Here is a 25,661-nt window from a genome sequence, read left to right on the forward strand (position 1 = left end):
GAGCCTGCAGACTTGGCTTGTTCTCTCACCCTCTAATGAAAAGGACAGCCTCTCCCCAGGGCCTGCTTGAGTTTCTTGCCTCGGGACGGATGTGAGATATCTGTCCATCTGTCACCCCACAACACACTCACACACACACACACATTCTTTCTCTCTCTGTCTTTCTCTCGCTCCCAGTCTCTGTCTGTCACACACACTCACAATTATGCTTTTACACAGCCTCGCACACTTCATTTTGACCTTCAAGCAAACGGTGACAAACTGATTTGTCAAGTCAGTTGGAGAGAAATAAAAAAATAATTCCATTTTGTTTGATTGTTTTGCAGCTTTGGTCTCATTTTTATAGTTATGACCATTATTTCTATTGGTGGTGATCACATTGTACTCACCAAAGTAATCACTGAGATCTGAGAACATGGCAACATCACTACAACATAGTCCAATGGGGCAAGAAATGAGCAGTGAGATAATCAGGCAGTTTTGCCAAATTATAAAAACAACTTTATTTATGAGTGAGCGCACCTGAAGTGTATAATCCCTCACTGCAAAGGAAAACCGTGTGCATGCACAACTACGCCAAGTACTCAGTAAAGGTTGAACCAGGAAGTTGTTCTGTGAATTGTGATGGATGTTTATAATGAGTTTTGGTAATAATTTTACCATTTGCCTTTGCTTTCTCTTCCATATATAAGTTTGGCTAACAATGGGACTCAATGAACTTGCATGGAGCTCATAGACTTGTCCTTCTTTGTTCCTATTGCGTGTGCGGTTCTGTGCACACTATGAGGTATCACCTGTGTTCATGCATCTGTGTTTGTGTGTGTCTGATTGACAGCAGCATGGGAGAAAGGCTAGAGCCCCAGAGCTGCTTTAGGCCTCTGGAGTTTCTGTAGCGATGTCAGTGTGACACCTGATCTGTGGGATTCAGGAAGGAGATGTGATCGATCACGCTCTGTGAGAGGGGGGTTGCAGTGCAGGGTTAGAGGGAGGAAAGGGAAAGGGAGTTTGTCCCTGATAACGAAGATTAGAAAGATGTTGGAGTCGATAAAGATGAACAAATGACTGTAATCATTTATTCACCATTTGTAATTTTACTGACTTTCTTTCACTTTCACTAGGGACAGTATTTCTTACATTTAAGGATGGTAAAATAATAAAAGTGACATGTAATTAACATTAATACTTCTTCCCACTTTTTAGATTATGTGGGCAGCAGTATCCAGTACATGGCTCTCTTCATTTCAATCACAGTCTGTAGTATCTTCCTCGGTGTCATCCTCGTCGTCTGCTGTCTCAGGTACAAAACTTGAAGGTCACTCAGTCACGTATCAACAAATCGACATTCCTGTTCTGCAGTCAGTAAACATAACATCCCCTTTCCTTGCCAGATATAAGCGGCAGGAGTCACGGCCACGCTACAGTATCAACCTGGAGCAGGGGGAGACCTACATCCCTCCTGGGGAGTCGCTGAAGGACCTGATAGAGCATTCCCGCAGCATCGGGTCTGGCTCTGGGTCAGGACTCCCTCTACTGGTAAGAAAAAAGCAGTGCACATCTCCCTCAACATCTCACGCTCAGTTCATGTCTGTGTGATGTTATTGAAATTGGTTTGCATTACATCAGACAGAACTTTCTATGTGTGTTCACACATGTAAAAGACAGTAGCAGAATTGGATCATATGATCATGATATACACCTTTTAAATGGAATGAACTTCAAACTGCCCTCAAACTTGAGTCTTACATCCCTTTTGTAGATTTTAAAGCTTTATTATCTGATGTGTTTTATGATTCTTGTAACTGTTTTTATTCATTTATTAATTCCTCGTTGATTGTGTAGTTGTGTTGTTTCTGTTTGCTGATTGTGTTCTTGTCTTATGAACAATTCTTGTTCTCAGGTCTCTCTTGGAAAATAGAGTTTATTCTCAAAGAGACTGCTTGATTAAATAAAGATTAAATTAAAAAAAATACAATTCCACCGAAAGATGATAAACAGAATTATCACCCAAATATAGTTTTGCACATTAGAGACACATGTTACATAAATGTTACAGTAATTTAATTTAGTAATTTTTGTAAAAAAGTGGTTTCAAAGGGAAATGACTTATTAAAACACAGATTTTTTTTTACAATAATTTTGTTTCCAGGTGCAGCGCACCATTGCCAAGCAGATTCAGATGGTTAAGCAGATTGGGAAAGGGCGATATGGAGAGGTTTGGATGGGCAAGTGGAGAGGAGAGCGAGTGGCTGTCAAAGTCTTCTTCACCACTGAGGAAGAGAGCTGGTTCAGAGAGACTGAAATCTATCAGACCTTCCTAATGAGGCACGACAATATACTGGGTAAGTCAAATTTATGGAGTGTAAATGAAAAAAGAACTGAGTGCCAGTGAATGAAATATTCCCAAAAGTGACCCTAATCTTGTTTGTGAGTGAACATTTCTCATTCCTATCGTCTCCACTTGCCAACCCCCAGGATTCATAGCGGCTGACATTAAGGGAACTGGCTCGTGGACTCAGCTCTACCTAATCACAGACTACCATGAGAACGGATCATTATATGACTACCTCAAGTCTAATACCTTAGATGTCAAGGCTCTGCTGAAACTGGCCTACTCATCCATATCAGGCCTCTGTCACCTGCACACTGAGATCTATGGCACACAGGGCAAACCAGCCATCGCACACAGAGACCTGAAGAGTAAAAACATTTTGGTTAAAAAAAATGGGTCCTGTTGTATAGCAGACCTCGGACTGGCTGTCAAGTTTAACAGGTACAACATACATTTTGAACTACATTTTAATGCAGTACCTTAGAGTATCTTTCACATTTTCTGAACCATACAGAAATGTCTTCTCCTCCCTGTCTCAGTGACACCAATGAGGTGGACATCCCTCCCAACCTACGAGTTGGTACGAAGCGCTACATGCCACCTGAAGTCTTGGATGAGACCCTAAACAGAAGCTACTTCCAGTCTTTCATAATGGCTGACATGTATAGTTTTGGCCTTATCGTTTGGGAGATGGCTCGACGTTGCATCTCTGGAGGTCAGTAAGAAAGAAAAAACTCCAAACTTTTTAGTTTCATTTAAACATGATCTGCATATGTCTAGATGTTTTTGTAAACATCCTACTGATTCCCACACATATCTGTTTTTCCTAAAGGCATTGTGGAGGAGTATCAGCTGCCCTATCATGACCTCGTGCCCACTGATCCTTCCTATGAGGACATGAGAGAGGTCGTCTGCATTAAGAAACAAAGACCTTCATTTGCTAATCGCTGGAGCAGTGATGAGGTATTCTAAATATTTTCCTACACCACTTGCTTACAATACATATCTTCAAAAGACTTAATATGTTGCAACTAATGGCTTATATGGTTAATACATCATTTATAAATGTTTTATTATGCCATAATAAGTTGTTTGAAACACCTGGGGTTGCCATATTTGAAGAAATCTATTTAGACAGTCCATTTATGCTGAAGGATACATGTCTGCCAAAGGTTTTTTTAACAACCCAAAGGTTGCTCGTCAAATTGCTAATAATTAATTATTAATAAAGCCATTTGTCACCACTTCTATTTCTTTTTTCTTAACACATTTTAAACTCTTGAATTAAATGTCTCGCTGTATTCTTACGTACATTTGTGTCTTCAGTGTCTACGACAGATGGGGAAATTAATGTCAGAATGCTGGGCTCACAACCCCGCCTCTCGTCTCACAGCCCTGAGGGTGAAAAAGACCCTGGCGAAGATGTTAGAGTCCCAAGACATCAAACTGTGACAGAGAGTCAGGAGAGATGCTCTCATCACCCAGGGACTTGTCACTGGCACTGCGCCACTTACACTGGCCAATAGAAGAAAGGGAATGTATGTGGCGGGCAGGGTGGGGGAAGACTGTGAATGATAGGACAAAGGAAACTGACAGGGAAGATGAGTGATAGAGATAAAGGTCGACGGGGAAGCAGAAGAAATGTGAGGCAAAAGATTTATTATGTTGGGGAAGATCTGTCCTCCCATTGTCTGGGACTCGTCTGCCTCAGACCAAGTGTTCAGACTGTGCTTTCTGTGGAAGCTGAGTGGTTGTCGGGTCCAGACCGTCCAGGTGGGCAGGCAGACAGGGAGGGACCTTTGCAGGAGCAGAGGACTGAAATCCCTCTGATCGGTTCTAGACAGAGGAAGCTCCTGCTTGATCCTTCTAAAGCCATACAGCAGTATTCTATATGCAGTCTTTTGTACTGTCACAGCTCTCAGTCACTTCCTGCTGTGACATCACAGCCCAGTTATCTTTTCATAAGAGTTTACTGTCAGCCCCATCCAAAGTGACTATCATCCATCCAAAGAACTGTCTAATACATGCTCAGTGACCTCACTGTCAAAGACATTATTATTATTATTATTATTATTAATTATTATTATTATTATTATTATTATTATTGAACAAAACTGAGTAAGGCTAAATTAATGAAAAAAACATTTGTCCAGCAGAAACAGATAACAGATTTTTCTATATGTGATTACAAGTACATTTTATTTCCATATTGAAGTAACCTCTGGGTAAACAGTTTTGTCATTGATGGATTTGTGAACTTCATTGTCCTTTAGACCTTCAGGGCTCAGACTGTTCTTCCCTCATTCTCTCCTCTTCCCACTCACAATTCATTTGTACATAGTTGAACTGAAATTTATTGATAATTACTGCCTTGCTGGATGTTCTAATGTGTTTTTGATGATTTATCTGTGTACAGAATACATCCCGTCCACTCTACCACTATGGCGTGTGCCTTACATGTATTTAATCTGTACATATGTGATTATTAAAGTGTATGAGTGGATCTGGATAACATTCTCTAATAAAACAACTATGTGTCTTGAAGGCTTGTACGTTTATGTCGTAAGATTCATTTTACTTCATCTCACAATGCAAACAAAAACTCCTCATGCTCCGGTTTCAATGTTGCATATAAATATAATTTATTATTAGTCTTAAAAATTCTTTCTTACACTTTGTACAATAACTTGACAGATGAAATGCAAGCAGTTGCGAGGAACATCATGAGTGCCAGAAACAGACAGGCTACATTCTCACTATACACAATAATAATCATGAAGCTGAAGAACAACGAGGGATTGCGAAGGCTAGCCCACTGAGAAGATTGTTTCAAAAAAGATGCAAAGTTTGCATAGACTGCTTTACGAAAACTGGAACAACTGCCATAAAAATAAAAAAAAATCAAGAATTAACCAAAAACACCTGAACAGTAACAAGTGCTGCTGCATCAAAGTAATGTTGCATTTACAAATATCACTATTTTTTATGCACAGGGTCAGTGTCATCATGATCACTGATGGCTTCTGTTATTAATGTACAAACACAGAAGTCTGAGTTATTGTTATATCTCTCATTACCCTCAAAAATTACAGATGAATGTCATTCAGTTCTGAACACAAGAGATGAACAGGAAATGACACATTTTAAAATGACACTTGCTATTTAGATGATTACCTCCTTTACTAAATTGAACCTCATACACTGTATGCCAATTATTTGGTAAAAAGCAGTTGTATTCCGTTGCATTGGTCCTACAAAAATATACTTATTTGACAAACCACATACTTCCTCTCTTTTCCACAATAGCTACCTCTCCTTTCTGGTCTCATGTATGTAGATGACATCATCTTGAACAACATACAAATCATTAGCATCAGTCATGGATTTTATTCAGTTTGGGAAAATGATATTGATTGCCCTCTCTTTTAGCCAAATGACCTGATAAAAACATGCAAAAAGAGAAAGAAAGTAAAAAAAAAAATCATAACCAATGCAACTTATTGAAAATATTTTAAAGACTTTAAAAAAATCATGTAAAATAAGCGCACATAATCAATAATTATACATAACATGAATAAAAAGTATTAATAGTAGTTACAACAGCAACACTAAAACCGTAAAATGATTACATCATTGATTTCCATCTGTACATGTAATTGTGGCTGAAATGATGAGTCATTACTGCAAGAGTCCACCAGAAGGTGCTATGATACAGTCCAACGTAATGAAAGAAGAAAGAAAAATGTGAGGACACAGCAAAGTATTTCATAACAGGCAGCATCAAACACAAAAACGATATGTATAAATAGGCATATTATTAAATACTATGTTATCACAGAACACATACTCGTCCATGGAGTTGCTATGGAGACTGATTTGGAGAGTGAGAGATGCGTCCTCTGATTCAAGCCTTGCTCCTTTGATCCTTTGACCTCTGATAGTGTGTCACTTCTCAGACTGTTGTCTATGGCAAGGGCATCATACACATATCCGCACAGTCCATCCAAATAACTGGACAGCTGTTTCCAAGGAAACTAGAGCCAAAAATATCAAGTCGTTGTACCAGAGAGAGAGAGGAACAGCCAGAGAGAAATGACTGGCAGAGATTCTTGTTTACCCTCCAAGTTATTACACCCTTTGTTGCCAATGTTTAACTGGGTCATGGCTGAGTAGACCTGGCTGTTTCTGTCTTCTTACTTCTCTGAGTGTGCACACATGTGGAATCTGGGAGTGTGTATGTGCATTTATCATTGTGATGCCAAATGACTCTCCTGCTTTATGGGCGTCCTCCTCTCTTATTTTCTTTTTATGTCTTCTTCCTCCCTGGAGTGTCACACTCCCTGGCGGGCGGATATCAGTGTTCAGTCACTGCAGGAACAAGGCTGTCATGGCGTCCCATCTCCTCCAGTACCTGGGCCAGGCGACTGAGGTTGCCATCAGGAAAATGCTGGGCCTCCCACAAGTCCAGGATGACTCCCGTAGGACTGGATTTGGTGGCAAAGTAGTTCAGATACCTGAATGAATGATTATAACAGAGCAGAGAGGGTTGAATTAGAAAAGAGAGGTAAGGGGGTAACAAAGCGGAATGAGTTTATTTGAATTAAAACACAGGAATCTCAAATATTTCAGTCTTTTTTTCATTAACATTTCTCTCTGTGGTCAATACAGTAACCTTCCTGCACAATAAGGAGATAACATAGACATGACAGGAAACAATATGTCAAAATGTCTGTACACATAAGACATTTTCTTCCTTTCTTTCTTTCTTTTTTTTTGACAGATTGTCGCCTTAAACTTTATCAGATTTTTTAAGGCAACAATTGGTTCATTGGAATGTCATGGTTCCAGCTGCAAGAGAGTGCTGATATTGGTAGCTTACAGTAAATAAAGTTATCTTGCTCAGAAAAGTAAAGTAAAACTTTATATAAAGTTAAGGAAAAATGGGAAGAAAACAACAATGACCTGCTGATTATGTACCAGAATCCCTTGATTAAGTAAAAAAGCAATAAGATGGTTTATCTACAGAGTGTTTGTGCTGCAAATGGTAATTTAAAATCCTATTTTTACACAGATGTTTTTAAAAATCTGATTGTCACCCAGTTTTTGATATTCACATTTAACACACAAAAAATCCTGTTTTTTTTTTGTTGTTGTTGTTGTTGTTTTTGTTGAAAAAGTTGAAATGGAAAATATAAGCCCCATGTAATACACTGCTGTATGTATCATCAATGTGGGCTATGAATGAAAGGTTGGTTCAAGTCTCTCCCCTGCGTTTTCCTTCCTTCACGCCACACTCTGTCAGTGGTCTCATCAATCTGCAGCTGCTGCCTGTGATAAGGCCGCCCCGCTGAGCTGGGACCTTATAAATGGACACACACTGTACCTCCATCACATACACAAGACTATCAAAGACACAAGGGTGACGTTTTGAAAAGAGAAGCGTCATTCTATCTTCATCTCTCTCTCTCTCTCTTCGTCTCTCTCTGTCTGTCTCACTTCAGTCCAGCTCAATTAATCTCCGTTCAACAGATGCTTATCACAATGAGTCACGTTCCTACAGAACGATCAAAATCAAATAAAAACAGATTAGTTATCTACAGTTGTATTCCCGATGTGATCTTGTTGCTTACTTGTCTAAATGAAAAAAGGATTTAAGGATCAACAACATTTTGAAGAATAGGGAGATTGCGTGTTTTTGCTAATTTATAAAAAAGGCACTGTTTGTCTTTCATTTCATCTCTTTTATTTCTCCTTGATAAAAAAAACAAAAAAAAAAAAAAAAAAACAGATGACAACCTGTTCCTGTGGCTAGACTGTGACCACTAAGGGCCTGAATCTGAGTCACTGTCTCACTCCTTGTCTCTCTTGGGCTGCCCCATTTTCTTTACACACCTATCAAGGTTAAGTTTGTGGGCCAGCATCCTCCAGTCATTGCCTCTGGTTTGTGGTGCATCCAGGCTGCCGCACAACTTTTGTCGGATGGAGACAGGGATGCGGAAGGCATTGGGCCCTACCAGCGTGGTGATGTTACTGGCGGGGTCCAGCAGAGATGTGTCGATACTCTGGGAATCCTGCAGAGAGAGAAAGTTTGAAGGAGAGACATTGAATGTAGTAATTGCATTTTTTTGAGCTGCAGGCTGCATGGACATAATTTAACGCCATCTCAGAGAATGTAACATAATTTAGTTCAAATGGATTTGTAGCACAGAAAATGTCTGGTTCTGGATCCCATAAAAAAGTGAACATTATTCATTTCATTGCCATCCATTTATTGATGCAAGCCGAGTGATTTTTAAATATATTGCATCTGGAAGATTAAGTGCTGGTGGTCTGGATACAGAAGCGAGAGCAAGACCCAGAGACAAATGAACCAAGGCCACACAGGGATACAGCTCTGCACTGCATGTATTGTAATTCATCTCATTACTGAGCACAAAGCTGGAGTGCTCCTCCATCCCTCCATCCCTCTATTCTCCTGGCCAGATGGCCTTTGTGAAGCAAGTACAGCACGGCTGGAGGGTGATTATTCTCCCTCTGGTCTTCTCTGTTCTGCATTGGCCTGTCATAGGCAGGACTGTATGAAATCTGCAGGGTCAAGATTCCCCTTCTTCTACTGTGTTGGTGTTTATGTACGTTGCAAAAAGAGGGAAAAGGAGATGGAGGGTAAATTCATTCAATTGTCTCTCACAGTGGAGACACTGCTCTGAATCAGCTCATATCTAGACAAGGAGAACTGTTTTTTTATATGTTATAAGTTAAACAGAAGGCTACATTTAGCCCTACCTCTGACAGTGTCGTGTCCAGCTGAAAAATCTGTCCTTCACCCTCCACTTGGCGTACACATATCTTACAGGCCAGGTCCACAGTGCCGGTAGAGAATCGCTCCAGAGTAAAGCAACAGTGGAGATTCCTCTGTGAACCGCTCCACACTTGCTGAAAGGAAAGCTCCTGCAATGACATGAAGACGGTAGAAGAGTTACTTAACTGTCAGAGAGCATGTGACGCTATTGAAGGCATTTTTTTTTAAAGTGTACATGACTTGTTTACCTGGTACTTGGCTAATAGTTTACTCTTCCACAATGTGTGGGGGACATCATGGATGGAAAGTCTCAGGTTGTGGGTGCTGTCCTTAAAGTTGAGAGTCTTTGGTTCATCCAACAACTTCCCACCCATCTGTTTCTCCATCTGTAGGACTTCCTAAATGCACACACACACACTTGATTAGTGTTTACCTACAGTAAATATATGACAGCATGCAAACTGACCTCAAAACAACTTCTTTTGTGCTGCTATAATCAGTTGTTCTGCTGTTTGCTACAGCAGTTTCTTTAAAAATACCCTTAATGGAAATTTACAAATGAAGTGTTTTTCATAGTATATTCAATAGAGTTCCCTCAAGGCTTTATGAATCTGAATCTAGACCTGCCATCTGAAACTTCAATGTCCTTGCAAGCAGGATCACTATCACTTCTCAATACCTATTTCCAAAGTTAATAACCGTGTACAATATCCCTCCTCGGTACAATAATCCTTCCTTATCTTTCCTCCGTGTAGGTGGATGCAGGTGTTACACAGAATTGAGGTGAGGAGAGAACAGTGGACCAGGGGGATAAGTGTGGCTTATTTTGTGTTTGCGCAGCAGCTACGTCTTTCTAGGAGCAGCAACTCTATTCAAATGCAAGCGCTTGTCTCTCCTTATTGTGACACACCGACAAAAAAATTCTCATTCCACCTCCCACTCCTCATCTGTTGGCTATGCCTACACACACACAAACACACATTAACAATTCAGACAAAATGACAAACCCACAAACATAATTAATGCTTACAAACACATTTAATTTCCGCTACATAACCTTTTGCAAACATTGAGAGACAAAGAAAGGATACTCACACACACACACACAAACACACATATACAACCTGCTGCATATTTACCTTGAGTGCATCCTGTGTGTCGTCCAGGCAGTAGACTCTGATGTGATACTCCATGGCGGGGCAGGTGACAGGGCCAAAGATGGCTAGTTTGAGGCGTTTGGTGGTGGCAGCGCTGAGAGATTGTCCAACGAGGCAGTAGGTACCCAGCGTCTCTGTCAAGATGTGGCAGGCCTCGTCATCCATTTGGATGTAGCATGGTGTGGTGAAATTTTCCTCTCCTACCACCACCACATCCTACAGTGTGGACAGGAAGAAAGAAGACGTCACACAAGTGTGGGAGATAATAAGCTAAAAATGACAGAAATAGCTGAGGCTTTATCACAATATTGCCCACACTATGTGGTAGCATTTGCATAGGAAAAAGGTGAGAACTAAAGAAGACACGATTAAGAGCATTTCTAATGTAGATATAGACCAAAAGTCACTCTGCCCCAACTAAATTTCCTTATATGATTTCAGTTATTGGCAAATAAGGACAAAGTGTAGCTGTTTATACAGCAGTAAAGAATAATCTGAGTTAAAACTCATGTTCTTTAACATCTAAAAAAATCTAAAGTACTAAGAAAACCAACATTTTCTTAACATTCACCATTCAAAGAAACAACAAGATGAGTTCAATTTCTAGTTTAAGTAAATCATGGGCACTGAATCATTTGAATAATCTCCTATATTTTTATACACAATACCTGGTACACTGATATGCATACTGTAATACCAGGAGCTCCCTTTCATTTTATTGTGACGTTTTCGATCAACTACAGGTCTTCCTCAGGCGAAGTTTTTGATTTAGTCTTTTTTTTTTCTGATAAATTGATCGTTGTTTCCAACACCTATCCCACTGAGGATTTGTGGATGTGCACACAACTACTCTGTTTTATTACACCAATATGCATAACCATTACATCAAACGCAGAAAAACTGTCATAGTTTGCTCCCTAATTTACATGTTTTGAAACTGAGCACAATGTCACTTCATTAAATTTTTGTTATAGTGGAAACGTTGATCTAGTGCATTTGTCACTCACGCAACATTCTTCACTGAATATTTCGCATGTCTGACAACTTCTTGATATCAAACGGAAAATGAATAGCTAATTTGGAAGCAGAACATCAATTCAAGTTGAGATGTACAATCAAGGGTCACAGTCTTTTTACATAAGCTCTGTCCTGTAGAAATTACTCTTTACGTGTGTGTATTGCTAATGTCTGACAGTGTGTATGTGAGGTAATGAAAGAGTGAGTATCCAGACCATTTATATTTGCCCCCTGTAATAGCACTAATGCCAAGGCATATTTCTCTTTCATTAAGAATGTCTGGTCTGAGGAGGCTCACACAGAACTCCCTCTTTCTTTCACCCTCTCTCTATTGATCTTTCTTGATCTTGCTTTCTCTCTCTCTCTGTCTTTCTCTCTCTAATCCAAACACTCCTGTGAGCAGCACACTGGCATTAATTCAGCCTATTATGAGAGACAGAAGAGGAATTATAGCATTTTATTGTGAGCTAGGCCGTTTAACAGCAGTATTATTGCTGATCATTAGACTCTTTAACTACTCCTGGGGGATGGCACTGGGGCTCCTTATTGGAGGATAATTAGAATACACAGTGGAAAAGTAGGCTTTTGCTTCATACATATGTGTGCATGCACAAACAATCAACAACACGTAAACACATATGCACACACTCACACAGCCTAATTTATTCACAAATTTCTGACTGTATTTATCAGTGGAGATTTTTTTTTTTTGAGCCGTAGGAGGATAAATCTTTGTAGGAGAGTTACTGAAGCAGAAAGCCCCACATGTTCCTCATTATATGACCTGCTGTCTTCATCATCATCACGACACCATGTTTCCTCAATGACTGTGTGTGTATTTGTGTGTGTGTGGGTGCTTCGATGGGGGTGGGGGGTTGCTATACATATATATGTATATATATATATATATATATATATATATATATATATATCCATGAATTACCTCTTCATTCAGAGGAGCTCTTCCCTCCTGCTTCTACTGCAGTGATGAATACACATCTTGACAAAGCATGTCATATAAAGCAATATTTCACACATGCAGCATGGTGGCTGGCCTCAGTGGGAAGAGAACCTCATATAAAGGATGTTGGCATTATAGTGGATATTACCATCTGCATTTCTGACAGGTCAGAGATTTAATCAATAGTTATTTCTTCCTTAAAAATACTCAGTTTACACTGAGCTTTATTGGCTGCTCCCAAGTAATTCATCAATGTCACAAAGGCATGTGGGACCAGTCTGGCAGTTTTTTCTGCTCCATAAGTCATTTCATCACATCAGCAGTGGCGATTGTAGAAAGACTTGCTGAAAATGACGTTATTCGAGCCACTATTCAATGATGAGCTGACAGAGGGCTATATATTGGATAAAGGGTGTTGCTAAGTAGTTGTATTTTCAATATATGACTGCCTGCATATACTCCAACTAGCGCTTCAACATTTTCCTAAATACCCTTCCCAAGAGTCGTACTGTCTTTGAATTGATATCTTAATGACTGATGCATTGAGCCTTTAAAGACAAAAATCCAAATTCTTAAAAGAAACTGTTGTGATGAGCCCTGCTGCTACACAAATGCTTATTGGTTTGTTTTTATAGTTTGGCTACTTTCCCCTTTAAAAAGGTCTCAACACACTCCTGCAAATAAGAGCTCATTAAAAACCATGTGGAAGGAAAACTTACCAAGAAATGCTCCCTTGACAAGTCAGAAAAAGATGCTAATAACTGCCTACAACAAGGTTTGTCGTATTATCTGTCTTTGGATAGAGATTTTTGGGGAAAGAGATGACAACCAGACCATCTCTTACACGTTTAAAGCAATTTTTGTGATTAAGGTGGAGGCATAGTTTCTCTACATTTGATCTCCTCTTGGTAATTTGACTTCTCTATGTGTGTGTCTATGTGTGTTTGTGCTTGTGTAACAGAGAGAAAGAAAAGGAAGGCAAGAAAGAGGGAGAGGATAGACAGAAAACATTCACACTGCTGCCCTCAGCAACCCAACTTATCATCATCAGCACTGTTAATGATGAAGCCTGCAGGCACACATCCTCCAAAAACACACACACACACACACACACACACAATGGCACACACAAATATAAATAGGTATTCATAAGGTAGAAGAAAACAGTCTGGGGAAAAAACAGTCCCAGCCTGTTCCCCACTATTAGAGGTTTACTATTTCAGCACCTGATTGCAACAAGACTTTCCTCTGAGTGTTGAGCTGCACAAACAAAGCAGGGAAAGTTGATCCCCCTAACCTCCTCCATGCTACAGTATCTATCATCTCATTTTGTTTTTTCACAATACCATTCCTCTTTGCTCTGTTTCTACTCTTTTTTTCAATGCGGAGTAGAATTATCAACCAATTTATATCTTATTTATGGATGGCAAGCACATCATTTCAATACTTCACACGACTGTCAAAAGCACACTTTCAAAATTGTCCATGGTTATAGACATTAGTCTACGGTTGCGCAGTGTTTTCATTGTGCATGCCATAGCTCACCTCCCACTTGTTCTGCTGGGACTGGCTCTTGAGCTGGATCAGCCAATCCTGTTGGCCGTCAAATACTGCACAGTGGTGCATGGTGATGATGACGGGCCGAGTCAACAGGGCCCCAGGGGGCCCACAGCTCACCACAGGGCTCAACACTGTTTGGCCATCATCCACTGAGGGCCTGGAGATGCAGAGAATTACACACAAACACACACACACACACACACGCTGTTTAGTGGCAATGTGACAGCAGTCTCGTTGTATGTGTGACATGGTGGAGCTGACAGGGGTAAACACAGCTCTGGGGTGTTGATGTGGCAGTCCGCACTGCATACCTCATGTTGTCCTTCCTCTGAACCGTCACATACATCTCATACACTCTGCCTTGGGGAATAGCCCCTGCTGGAATTAGCAGACTCACCCCTAGGGAGCACAAAACCAGACAGACACACAAACAAAAATGCAAACATATGAGTTGTGAGTTGTCAGGTAGACCAGTGTCTTTACAGTTATTTGTCCTGTCAATGCCTGTCATGATGCTAGCACATTGATTATTATAAGATATATATTTTTTACCATCTCAGTTTAGCGTATTTGCATGCAAACATTTGTTAATCTGCGCTAAACTCAAAGCAGCTGAGGACAACAAAAATAACATTAGTTTGGCAGCTATTTAGTCATAAATGAAGCTATTGGACAAACAGAAATTTTGACCTGATGATGATGCTAGATAAAAGGTCAGGGGATCAAACTTTTTAAAATTCCTCCTCTGGGTGCTATTAGTATCTGTATCAAATTTCATGATAATCTATCCAATAGTGATTGAGATATTTCACTAAAAACCAAAAATGATGACCTTGTGTAGTGGACCATCAAAGTCATTACAAGGAAAAGTCAGGGGATCACAAAAGTTTTAGAATTTATCCTCTAGGGAACTTGAATATCTGTAGCAAATTTCATCCATCAAATACTTGTCAAGACATTTCACTCTGAACCACAAATGTCAACTTCATGGTGATGCTAGAGGAAAAAACAGATTTTATGGCAATCCAAGATCAAGATCAAGATCAAGATCAAGATCAAGATCAAGATCAAGATCAAGATCAAGATCAAGCTATACTTAATTTGTCTCCACAGGAAAATTTGTTTTGGACTTCAGAGCCAAAAAGAACACATATGACATAAAACTTGTAGCACACATCATAAAACCATAAACCAGCAGTATAGAAAACAAGCACACAGAGTATGGCTCACAACCATGCAACACTATCAGAAGTGCTGGCGAGTAATTGTTGAGGTGTTACAGTCTGGACCAAAGTGGTGAACCGACCATTAGACCAGCATTGCAATCCCTAGAGCCTTACCGCTCATAAGGCTAAAAACTAAGAATATTTGTATTATATAAGTATTTCTACATGGTGAGTCTCAGCTATATCACATAGAGCATACAGTAAAAGGAAATTAAGGTCCTTAATGCTCAACCTTACAAAGGAGAATTATGACCATTTGACTTATAATGGGCATATCTTGATGCAGTACTGCACCAGTAAAGATCAGTTGAATCCACAGTGAAAAGTGATAATTATTTCTCTTAGAGAAGTATAGTAATAATCGCATTTCCCCTCAGTCTAAAATATGAAAACTATGGAACTTTACTGCCTTCTCCTATGGCATCAGGAAATGATATGACATTTCATTTGTAAAATCAATGATCTCTCTACTCTTCATATCATTCTCATATTGCTGCAGCCAGCACAATTTACATTTTTCCATCTCAGATTGATTTGATATGACGTCCTGTCCAAAGTGTTTTTTAGGACCCCCCCCCTCATTACTTCATGCACACACACACACACACACAAAAACACATGCATTCTTTCTCTCTCTGGAGGGGGTTTCTCAGATAACTCATTGATTTCCCATGTCCTTGTACTGAACTTTTCAAAAGGTGACAGACAGCTTCTCTTGCTAGCTAGCGAGGCAATCACAACTCTGCCACAGGGACGTCTCACACACTGCCACTCTCCCTCACAGCAAAGCTTCAAAGAGATGAGAAATGCATTTTAAGATGCAAAATACCAAACAGCCACACTGACAGTGCCACAAAATATTTCATTACCCAGACACACGAACAGATCAAATATCAAATGTGCTCTTTCCTCTCCTTCTGCCTATGTAACATGATGAGGTGGCTGCGCACAAACGCAGCTGAGAATATTTTTACAGGAATCAAAACGCAAAAAGAAAAACTTAAGAAACTTGAGAAGTCAGTGTATCCTTTAATGTCTCTGCTAGTTTGTCTATGCCTGTCAACATGCATCTGTGGCATGTTACAAACAGCCCGCATGTGTTTGAAGTGAGGACAGCATAGCTAATGTAAGCTGCCTGAAATAGTACACCTCTATGCTGTACTTCTATTGCACACACCTTAGGTATCCATCAACCCCTGTCATACTGTGTGCAGTCAACACACTGATAAGTTACATATGGTTCAGCATATTATTTCAAAGTCTTGTCTGTGTATTTAAAGGTTATCCTGGTAGAAATGGCAAGGTACAGAGGTAACTCATAACTCATAAATGTATAACACAATATATACTGTACACATGTAGTATTGTATTTCATTCCATGTATAATGGATAGTTTATGAAGCATTTGCAAAGATTAACAACACTCCAATGGAGCTGCTACTGTACATGTTTTTTTAATATTTGATACCTAAAACTGGTTTTTCACGTTATTGTAAAGCTTAAGCTCTAATATGCCCATATCTCCATTATTTATTGACATATGGAGCAAGTCTAAAAAATGGAATCACAGGTTAGCAATGACTTGTCTTAATCTTAGCCATATGATATTTTTTCTTTGTAAAAATATGATAATTAAGATCATAATTATCATGTTATGCATGTTCTGTGTTACTAGTTTGTTTTTCATTTTAAAGATCCCTTGAAATAATATTATCAATTCATTAATGAGATATAATTACTGTTGAAACAGGTGAGTACAAAGAGTAAACAAATGGGCTATTAGTTATGGATCGAAAGGATTATTTGTCATGACCGTAATGGTTGGACTAGGTACAACCTCTAGAGCAGATCACCACTAAAGAGACACTTTTTCCAAGACATAATGGTTTTCCTGGGGGTTCAAGTGCTCATTTCATGAGATCTGCAGGGGTAACATTTTGGGCTGAGAACATCATCACCAGCCTATTATGAATGAATGAGTGGCCTCTTTGGGACACAGAGAAGAGCTGATGGATGGTCCCTTCTCCATGCCAGACTATACTGTGGAGAGGGGTTAATTCTTTCAGTATGCACACATGTGGAGATGCACACACACAGTCACATCTTCTCATATGCACATACACACAACAGGAGGTACTATAACTAAATGCTCATGTAACGAGGAGCTCACAAAGTACCTGAAAGGAGAGGCACTGAGTGGATGAACACATGCAGCTCTGATCAAAACAGACAAAAGAGAGCTAATGGGTTTTAAGACAGACTATGACAGAATTTGCTGGAACTAGCAGATCCTCTTTCATGAATCAGAACTCATTTATTTCTTTGTTATACTATGTTTATCTCTGCATATTTTGAAACACACAACCAATTTTGGCTGGTTAAAAGTATAAATACGCACTGAATTGTAGATCAAAACACAACACACAACTGTGAAAGCACTTCCTCTCATTGTGTGGTACAGTACCTGAGTTGGGCACAATGAGGTGTCCCCCTTGGGAGCTGAAGGAGCCCAGTGCAGTGCAGGATGGGTCCCTGGTGCGGAGCAACGTCTGGGTCTGTGTGCGACGGCCCATCGTGCTGTCACTGTTGTCCAGGAGGCAGTGTGGTAGCTTGGGTGACAGTTTAGAGGAAAATTCCCCTCCTAGGTCATCCTGTGGAGTTACTAAGCCTGAGGAGTTGTACACCTTAATCTTCAGGTTGGGAAGGGGGTCCAGCAGGGGAGAATTTGTCATGGGGATTTTGTCAGCCACATCATGGAGGGCGTAGACAGGGCCTCGGTACATGGCGGCCGCTGAGGTCAGGTCAGGGGGTGCTGTTAGGAGATCAGCTGATAGGAAAAGAAAGTGACATCAGTCAAGCAGAGTAAATGTCTTAGGGAACTATTGTGGTAATCATACACTCATCTCATCTCTCCAACTGTGGTTGTGGAGAACTGGTGAGAAACTAACTTGAAACCAAAATAACCTCAAGGAAATGAAGTGTTGGCAGCAATCAGTAAGGCTGCTGTCTGGCTATACTCATTTGTTTTTCACTCATTAGGGAAGTCCACTTCACCACCAAGAAACATTACTCAGTCAGAGAAGTTAAAGGCGCAGCTGTGATTCATGAGTACCAGATGGCATCACTAACGCTCAGTTTACCCAGTAGGTACAAGGATGAATGTTCAATAGCTGGGCTGAGTGGGTGGAGCAAGGGCAATAGGAGCTCTCTGTCCTCCAGCTCCTGCACTGCCTCCACCCCACTCTGTTTTCCAACAACACCAAGTTTCCAAATGATATGGATGTCAATGAAAGTCACAAAAGTTATTCAAATAAGAGAAGAAAGATGGCCAGAATAAATATTTATTGTCATTACCATCTTTTTCTAGTAGTAGTACAGTAGTTGCTGAGGTGTTAGTAGCGGTAATGTTTGTGCTGTTATTATTCATGCTAAGTAGACCACCAGTTACTGTTAGGTATAGTAGTGTAGGTATGGTACATTACTGATATGCATTCAGAGTGTGAGAGGATGTACTTTTCTGTCAACGACCATTGTGTTCTTCACATCAAATGAGGTTTGACGTGTTTTATGCATGTCTCGACTTGAGCAGCAGATCCGCACATACAGACTGGCTTTGATTTGTCTATCTACAGTATCAACATCAGGTCCTGTCATCAGTAATCTGGTTCTGGCATCTACTGATTTGGATAGCTAGAGGCTAACATCTATATTACTGCTGCATATATGTATGAAGATAGCCCTATTAGTTTATTATAGAGTTGAAACCTATGTAATCAAAGGGAAATCTATTTCCATGTCAAATTCAATGGGGAGGATTACACAGGGGTGCAAATATTGTTGGAAACAATAACAATCAAAATACATCTTACAGCAATCAAATAAGATTATGTTCTGACTTTAATTGTTATGATTGCTATGAATTAAACTGGCTTAAAAATATCTTTTTAAAATATGGTTTACTTTTGTGCAAAATGATTTGTACTTTTAAATTGGATGAACTCTACAATCTATGTTGCTTGCAAATGTTTCTTCGTGGGTTCATTGCTGGATTAGTGGACATGTTTGATGTGTGTGAGTCAGACATTGACAGGGGTGACAGAAAGAGCACATTAAGCAAATATTTTGGCTCTAAATACCAGCTGTACATTTGCTGCCCAAGCAATTATTTATGACATCAATGCTTCTTCTACAGTATTTTAAAAACTTTCCTGTGTCTACTGTCTGCCTCCGTCTTTGTTATCTTCTCATTTTTCTCTGTTTCCCAAACCCCGGAATGACTAGTTACAACATTATTACTCTGATCTGTCTGTTTCCCCTCTGTCTTTTAGTCCAGCTCATTGCCACCTGTCTCTGCGGTCTTACTTCTAAGTCCTGCGTCACCAGCCCGAATCTAATTACAGTTTAATACGTGACATACAGACTAGCCTTATTATGCCTTAATGAAGGTGCATAGTTTGGCATCCCTTCACAACGTCAAGCATTTTAATTTCATCATCCCATCCGCACAAACATCCTGTCTGTATTTCTCTCACAAGCTTGCTGTTCATCTACAGTCAAAAGGGCACATTTACATTCACATCATCACTAACACACGTGTTGCCAGAACAGACAACAGTCAAACATATCTAACCAGGTTAATGCAATAGGTTGCAAGAGATTCCCAATGCCTGACAACACAGGTGTGCCATCTAGGGCTGGATATCCAACCTCAATAACACTGACAGGTACCAAAAGTTGATATCGAACGCCTGCTTATATCATAGTCTTGTTTACTCATTCTTCGATCTGATGTTCATTGACTTGAATAATAATTTTGACAATTTTAGACAATTACATTTTGTCCAAGTTCTTTTAAAGCCTCTTGTATTGTGACAATATTTAACAACTTAAGTTCGTTTAACTGTCTCAAGTATCGTTGCTAGTATCTGAAAATTTCAAATGATACCCAACCCTAGTGCCATCTGATGTTCACTGGCTCACTTAGTGGTGATGTAAAAGACACTCAAATAGACAGCCTATATGAATTTGAAAACAAGATGTTACACACATACACACAAAAAACAACACATATATATCTATCCTGTGCCACACCTTTGCGAGCAGTCTTGATGCTGACCGGCTGGAAGCCTCCATTAAGGGCAGAGGAATCGATGATGTCAGAGTCGAAGTCCCGGTGGTTCTTCCTGTAGATGAAGAGCGCCACGACGACAGAGATAACCAGGCACATGATCACTGCTATGACAATACCCACATACAGAGCTACATCATCTGTACTGGGGGCCACTGGAGAACATGGGGGTGGGGGTCAGAGAAGAGAGACAAAACAGAGAGAGAAAAAGTGAACTCATAAGTTCACATCAACAGCATTAACCTTTTTTTCTCAATATGCAGGAGTTGTGATGAAGCTATTATCAGCAGACTAATATCCTGGTTTAAAATTGAGCCGGATATTAATAACCATCTACTGGGAAATAAATGCATACACTATATCTCCTGTCTTTCTTTTTTCATTGTGGTTAATGCTGGCTTGCTGTTGCTGGGCGTCTGGGTGTTGATGAAATAACATAGGACACTCTTAATTATCAAAAATGAAAAGGGACACCATTAAAACATGATATTGACACATACAGTGTAGAGTACTGAGTTTAATGTGAAACATTGGGTCTGTTTCACCTTTCAGCTTTGCCATCTAACATTAAATTTCAACTGAAGTTATACAGTAAAGATACCAACTTACTACAAACATATACTGGAGTCTTGACTAGTGTGTCTATGTTAGTAATAATTCATGAAAGAAACCATATGGCATAGTATGTGTGAGACTGGTTGTATACTACATCATAAAGATAAACAAGAAAATAAAGATAAAGTAATGATGATAAACTCTATACACACCAGCGCAATTAATAAGGAAGGCTGTTCCAGTGCAACACAATGACACACTGTCCTAACAAGCGGGCTCAGAAGCTAGATCAAAAGTTCCAAAGACGGAGATATAGATGTTTTCATCTTCAAATTACCGTGCTGTGTTAGAGTTCAGAGTCTGTCTCTGTCTTTGTTCTTACACACTGCAGATAAGATCTAGACATAGCTTGCATTTCTCAAATTGTCTTTCATCTATGTCTCCCTCCCATAGTCTTTCTGTCCACTTTCCAGCTGGAGAAACCTCTGTGATTAGAAGGCCTGGCATGGATATAGTGGCTGCTAGAAACGCAGACTGCAGACAGGCACTCATTACAGATCAGACCTTTTAATGGATACCTACTGACAGTCTGAACTCTCTGTGGTGTTTAGTAAAGAATGTCCTTCACTGTCACCAAGTTGACAAATGGAGGGGAAAAAACTCTTCTTTAGAGGTAGGGAAATGTCAAAAGGCATGTGTGAGCCTGTGTATCTGAATGTGTGTGTTCATTGTTCCATATACTGTATGAATGCATACAGTACATGTCGGGGGGGGGGGGGGTTCTACAAAAAGTCAAAGACTAAAGCCTATAAATCCATACTTATTAATGAGGGACACAGAGGTATTTCATTAAGGTAGATACTTTCATTTCTGAGATAATTTGAGTATGCAAATGGAACAGAATCTATACCAGTAGATGGCAGCATCAGCCATAGATCCATACAAAGCATATTCAGGGCATGCGAGATGGCAAGCATTTGTGTAAATTAGCCTCATGTGTCTTAGAGGTACAGATTGCACTCAATCTGTGTCTCCTGTGTTCTCTTGCACAAAGGAGGATAAAGGAGTAGAAGAAGAAAAGCTAGAGCAGAGTGCTTTTGTGACAACTGAAAGGCATAAAGTTGTGTAATATTTATCACCAAGTATCACATACTGTACTTAGTCTCCAAAAGTAAAAAAAAAAGTGCATAGTTTTCTTTTCTATAGGTGGGGCTGGAAATAAATCAATTTTAAAATCTAATTAAACAAGTACACAATCGACTGATCAATTTCATGCTCTCAGAGAATCTCTGTTGCAATGAAATTGGGTATTACCCTCACATGGGAATTCCCTTTCACTCACAGCACAAACATGCTGATTAGAAAAAGTGGATTTTTTTTCTCCTTAGATTAAGCTCTACTGAATGGCCACAATTAAAGAGTTAACACTGTGGGCATTTCTAAGGCTTGATTCACTCAGTCCCCAGAAAGGACATATGTGGCCTGGCCCTCTCTATTCAGCCTTAACTGAGACATCACATTAAAGAGGAGTGTCAAGATATATCCTCATATATGTTAGGCTTCTAATCCTTCTTCTTGCTCAGACACGAACAGAAAACAGAGCAAGGAGTCAGCGATGAAAGTCTGAAAATGTAAATTCACTGCGCTCCCTCTGCCAAGCTTCTCCGCAGTTATTTAACATATATCCCCTCAGTCGAACAATCTTCCACCCACGCTTTGATGATAAAGGCAGCAACCTGCTAAGTGTACGCATTGAAATGTATCACTTAGATTAATACATCCCTTTGAACATGAGCCATTGTCAGAAAGGGGAAAGTACAAGAAATGGAAATGAAAGGGATTATTGAACACTCCATTCTCTGTGAGGACGCAGAGATTTAGAGGGAGGGTGAGATACAGAGAGAAAAATATTAAGAAATGTACACTGAGAGAGAAACAGTGGGTTAACTTCTCTGCCAGACTCAGCGCCTGAGCTGACAGCGAGGCAAACTGTCAGGCTGAAGTTCACAAGGAGCAACAGGGTAAAGGGCAGTGTCAGCTCTGAGTTAGAGAATAGTAACATGGCTGTAAACAGGCAGGCAGCTAGCAGAGACACATTATGACAGAGGACAAACAAATGCAAATACCCTGAGTTGGCTATCTGTAAGTAAAAACAGAATAGCAGTAACGAAACATAGATGTACTGAAAGAACAATGGCAAATATGTATTATCATTCTATCACGGGCAAGTTTTTGTTTTCTTGTTTTATGTTTTTAGTGCAAAAACACAATTTAGGAAACATTTCTGTTTGCAAAAATGTAATGTTTTCTGAATGAGTGATTGCAAATTCCTTGTGCACAACCTGCCAATAAAGTCCTTACAAACAAGATTAGAGACAAAGACAGACATGAGAATGAATATAGAAATAATGTGAACGGAAAAAAATGATTAAAAAAAAAACAATAACTCACATGGATTTCCCAAATCATTCTTGTCTTTTGCCTCAGATGACTTCTGATATAAGGAACCTTGAAAAGAGGAAGGGATTGTGGATGGGAGGGAGAGTCAAGGAGGTAAAGATAGGGGCAGGGAGGGTGGAAGATGATGGGAGAGGGATGATGAAAATCAAATTTAAGCCAACAGAAAAACAAACTCAACAAATGAGACAGCAACAAACTCATGAGTAGGAGTGATGACACAGGGAAGTGATCTTTCTTGATTTGGCCCCTCCTCTCCAGATCTGTGCATAGAGTATAGAGATGGATGAGAAGAGCGGGGGGAGGGGTGGAGGTTCTGTGAGGGAGTGGCGTGATCCATCAACTGGGCTTAGTGCCTCAGCAGCAGCAGGACTGATGCTGGCAGGTGAGGGGAATGGAGAGGCTGATAAAGTGTAGGCTCCAACAGAGTCAATAGAACCAACAGCCTTGCATCCGTCAGTTGAAGGTGGATGGAGAAGGTAGTGCATGCGATAAAAGAAATGATTATGTTAGGAAAGTATGAAGAGGAAGAAGGTTGAAGGACAGATATTTGGAGAAAAATCTTCAGAATAGATGAGTTTTGGACCAGACTGTGGTTTTGGTTGGCTTTGTTGTTGCCAGTTCATGTGTTTAAGTGAAGAGTAACTTCTAAAAGCAGGTTAGAATGACATGGTGCACAGCCAGGGATAGTGCACTAGTGCACATAATATTAAGTCTCCCTGGGACATCCATAAACAACTATACAAACAATGTACTCCTTATTGGAGAGGGAGAGAGCCACAGGCAGACAAGTGGACCGACAGGAAAATCAATGGCTTGATAGATGGGGCTGGTGTGTACATGTAATCAGGCAACGGGGAGGACGGGCTGGAGCAGGGGGAGGTGACTGTCAGGGTCAGTCTAACTGATGGCCCATTTGAACCCATCCTGTAGAGTTTCTATTCATCCTGACTGAGTCTACAGTATAGCCAGAGTAAAAGCATGCTTCAGTGGGAGGGCTCCAAAGGAAACCTCAGAGCCCCAGACAGACAAAGATTATTCTTTCCTGACAACAGCTAAGGAGGAAGGGGGGCCTGTACTACAGGAAATCACTGTCTGTGTTTTAGCTATTACTTCCTTGAAGATGGCAGATTTCCAACCTAAGAGAGAGATAGTTGTCTGGCAAGACTGATGTCATCACTTGAATAGCTTAAGGTAATTTTTTGCTTCTACTACTTCTTAGTGGTGAATATATCTTAACCAAAAATGATATATGTAATGAAATCTTTTCAATCACCTATAGCCTGTTGAAAATGTAGGATAAATAACTGTATATTGAAGTAAACCTTACAGTCATGATTTTACAGTCTCTGGGGTTTGATAGCAATGAAGCATTTGCCCTTGCTGGAGTATTCGCCCCCCTTTCTCTAGATCCATATGTCAAGAAAATGTCATGTCTGAGAGCGGGGTTACCAAAGGCTTGGAAAACAACATCAACATTAAGGAGGAGAGACCACAGAGGGAGTGCAAAACAGAGATTTACACAGGCCAGCCTCAGTGAACTGTGAAAACTATACTCATGTGTTAGAGTTGGGAAGTTCTATCTCAACAGACAAAGTGCAACCTCTCTAGATCAATCTGTAGATACTTAACTTTGTTATATCCAACCCTGACAACTCCCCGACAGGCTAAATGTGATAAACAAGCTTCAAAGTAAATTATAACATAAATCTTTCCTTTTTGACTCGGGCCAGTTGTGTTTTTACAGTGAACAGCAATGGAGACTAAGCATCACAAGTTCTATTTCCAGTTCTGGCTGTATCAAATTCCTTTGCCAGATTTCTGTGATGGATTGCAATTGGAGTAATTTAAATAAATTCAAACAACAGAAAATAAGATCAAGCTGCAATGGAATCCACAGACACGTGTTTGCTCAGATCCCAGCCCTGCACTGCAGGGAACAAATCAGCGGTCCGAGGTGAGTTCAGATTGCACACAACTTCCAATCCCAATCATATTTGCTATAATGTGAGCTTTTAGATAATGGGCCGTTCTCCTACTGTAAATGCTTGTGGAAATGGTCATTAGCATTGACATAAGTGGCTTCACCCTTTTAGCTTCCAAAAAAATCAATTCCTGAAATGATTCTAAATCTATATCATTATGGCTTTATATTCTCTGCAAACTGGCCATCAATCTACAAAGAACTCATGCTTCTGAGAGGCTGAGTTGCAGAGGGCGTGCGGCAGGGTGGGGAAGTGTGGGGTGAACGTATGTTGTGCCGCAGAGGGAAATAAAAAAAGATAAATAAGATAAATAAGAGTAGGTCTTCTCATAGATTGCTCCCTGATGTTTCCATACACTATAGACATACTGTATGACCTTGCTATAAAATCAGCTAATACATTCCTCTGATGCTAATGTTAAATTAAATCACTGAACACTGAAGTCATAGTTTCCTGTCAGTCCCCACTACATATGGACATGCAATAC

General features: G+C 40.0%; 2 protein-coding genes across 7 annotated transcripts in view; one reads left to right on the forward strand and one right to left on the reverse strand.

Annotated features, from left to right (window-relative positions):
* The window catches only part of bmpr1bb (bone morphogenetic protein receptor, type IBb), a 57,671-nt gene extending 52,798 nt beyond the window's left edge, over positions 1–4,873 (forward strand). For all 4 annotated transcript variants that reach the window (XM_042395908.1, XM_042395906.1, XM_042395907.1 and 1 more), the window contains 7 exons: positions 1,201–1,297; positions 1,389–1,533; positions 2,147–2,339; positions 2,473–2,770; positions 2,869–3,044; positions 3,162–3,292; positions 3,656–4,873. In XM_042395908.1, the coding sequence (XP_042251842.1) occupies positions 1,201–1,297; positions 1,389–1,533; positions 2,147–2,339; positions 2,473–2,770; positions 2,869–3,044; positions 3,162–3,292; positions 3,656–3,781 (1,166 nt within the window). In that variant the 3' untranslated portion in view covers positions 3,782–4,873. The remainder of the gene's footprint in view (positions 1–1,200; positions 1,298–1,388; positions 1,534–2,146; positions 2,340–2,472; positions 2,771–2,868; positions 3,045–3,161; positions 3,293–3,655) is intronic.
* Positions 4,874–4,967: 94 nt separating this feature from the next.
* The window catches only part of unc5cb (unc-5 netrin receptor Cb), a 124,107-nt gene continuing 103,413 nt past the window's right edge, over positions 4,968–25,661 (reverse strand). Inside the window, exons 8-17 of one of the 3 annotated variants that reach the window (XM_042396198.1) lie at positions 23,184–23,240; positions 20,141–20,332; positions 17,514–17,876; positions 14,135–14,222; positions 13,809–13,980; positions 10,268–10,501; positions 9,377–9,526; positions 9,113–9,277; positions 8,222–8,400; positions 4,968–6,843 (exon numbers count right to left, since the gene is read on the reverse strand). In XM_042396198.1, the coding sequence (XP_042252132.1) occupies positions 6,684–6,843; positions 8,222–8,400; positions 9,113–9,277; positions 9,377–9,526; positions 10,268–10,501; positions 13,809–13,980; positions 14,135–14,222; positions 17,514–17,876; positions 20,141–20,332; positions 23,184–23,240 (1,760 nt within the window). In that variant the 3' untranslated portion in view covers positions 4,968–6,683. The other 2 variants (XM_042396199.1, XM_042396200.1) reach the window with 2 other exon arrangements.

Source organism: Thunnus maccoyii, chromosome 19 (assembly GCF_910596095.1).
Source record: "Thunnus maccoyii chromosome 19, fThuMac1.1, whole genome shotgun sequence".
Lineage (NCBI taxonomy): Eukaryota > Metazoa > Chordata > Actinopteri > Scombriformes > Scombridae > Thunnus > Thunnus maccoyii.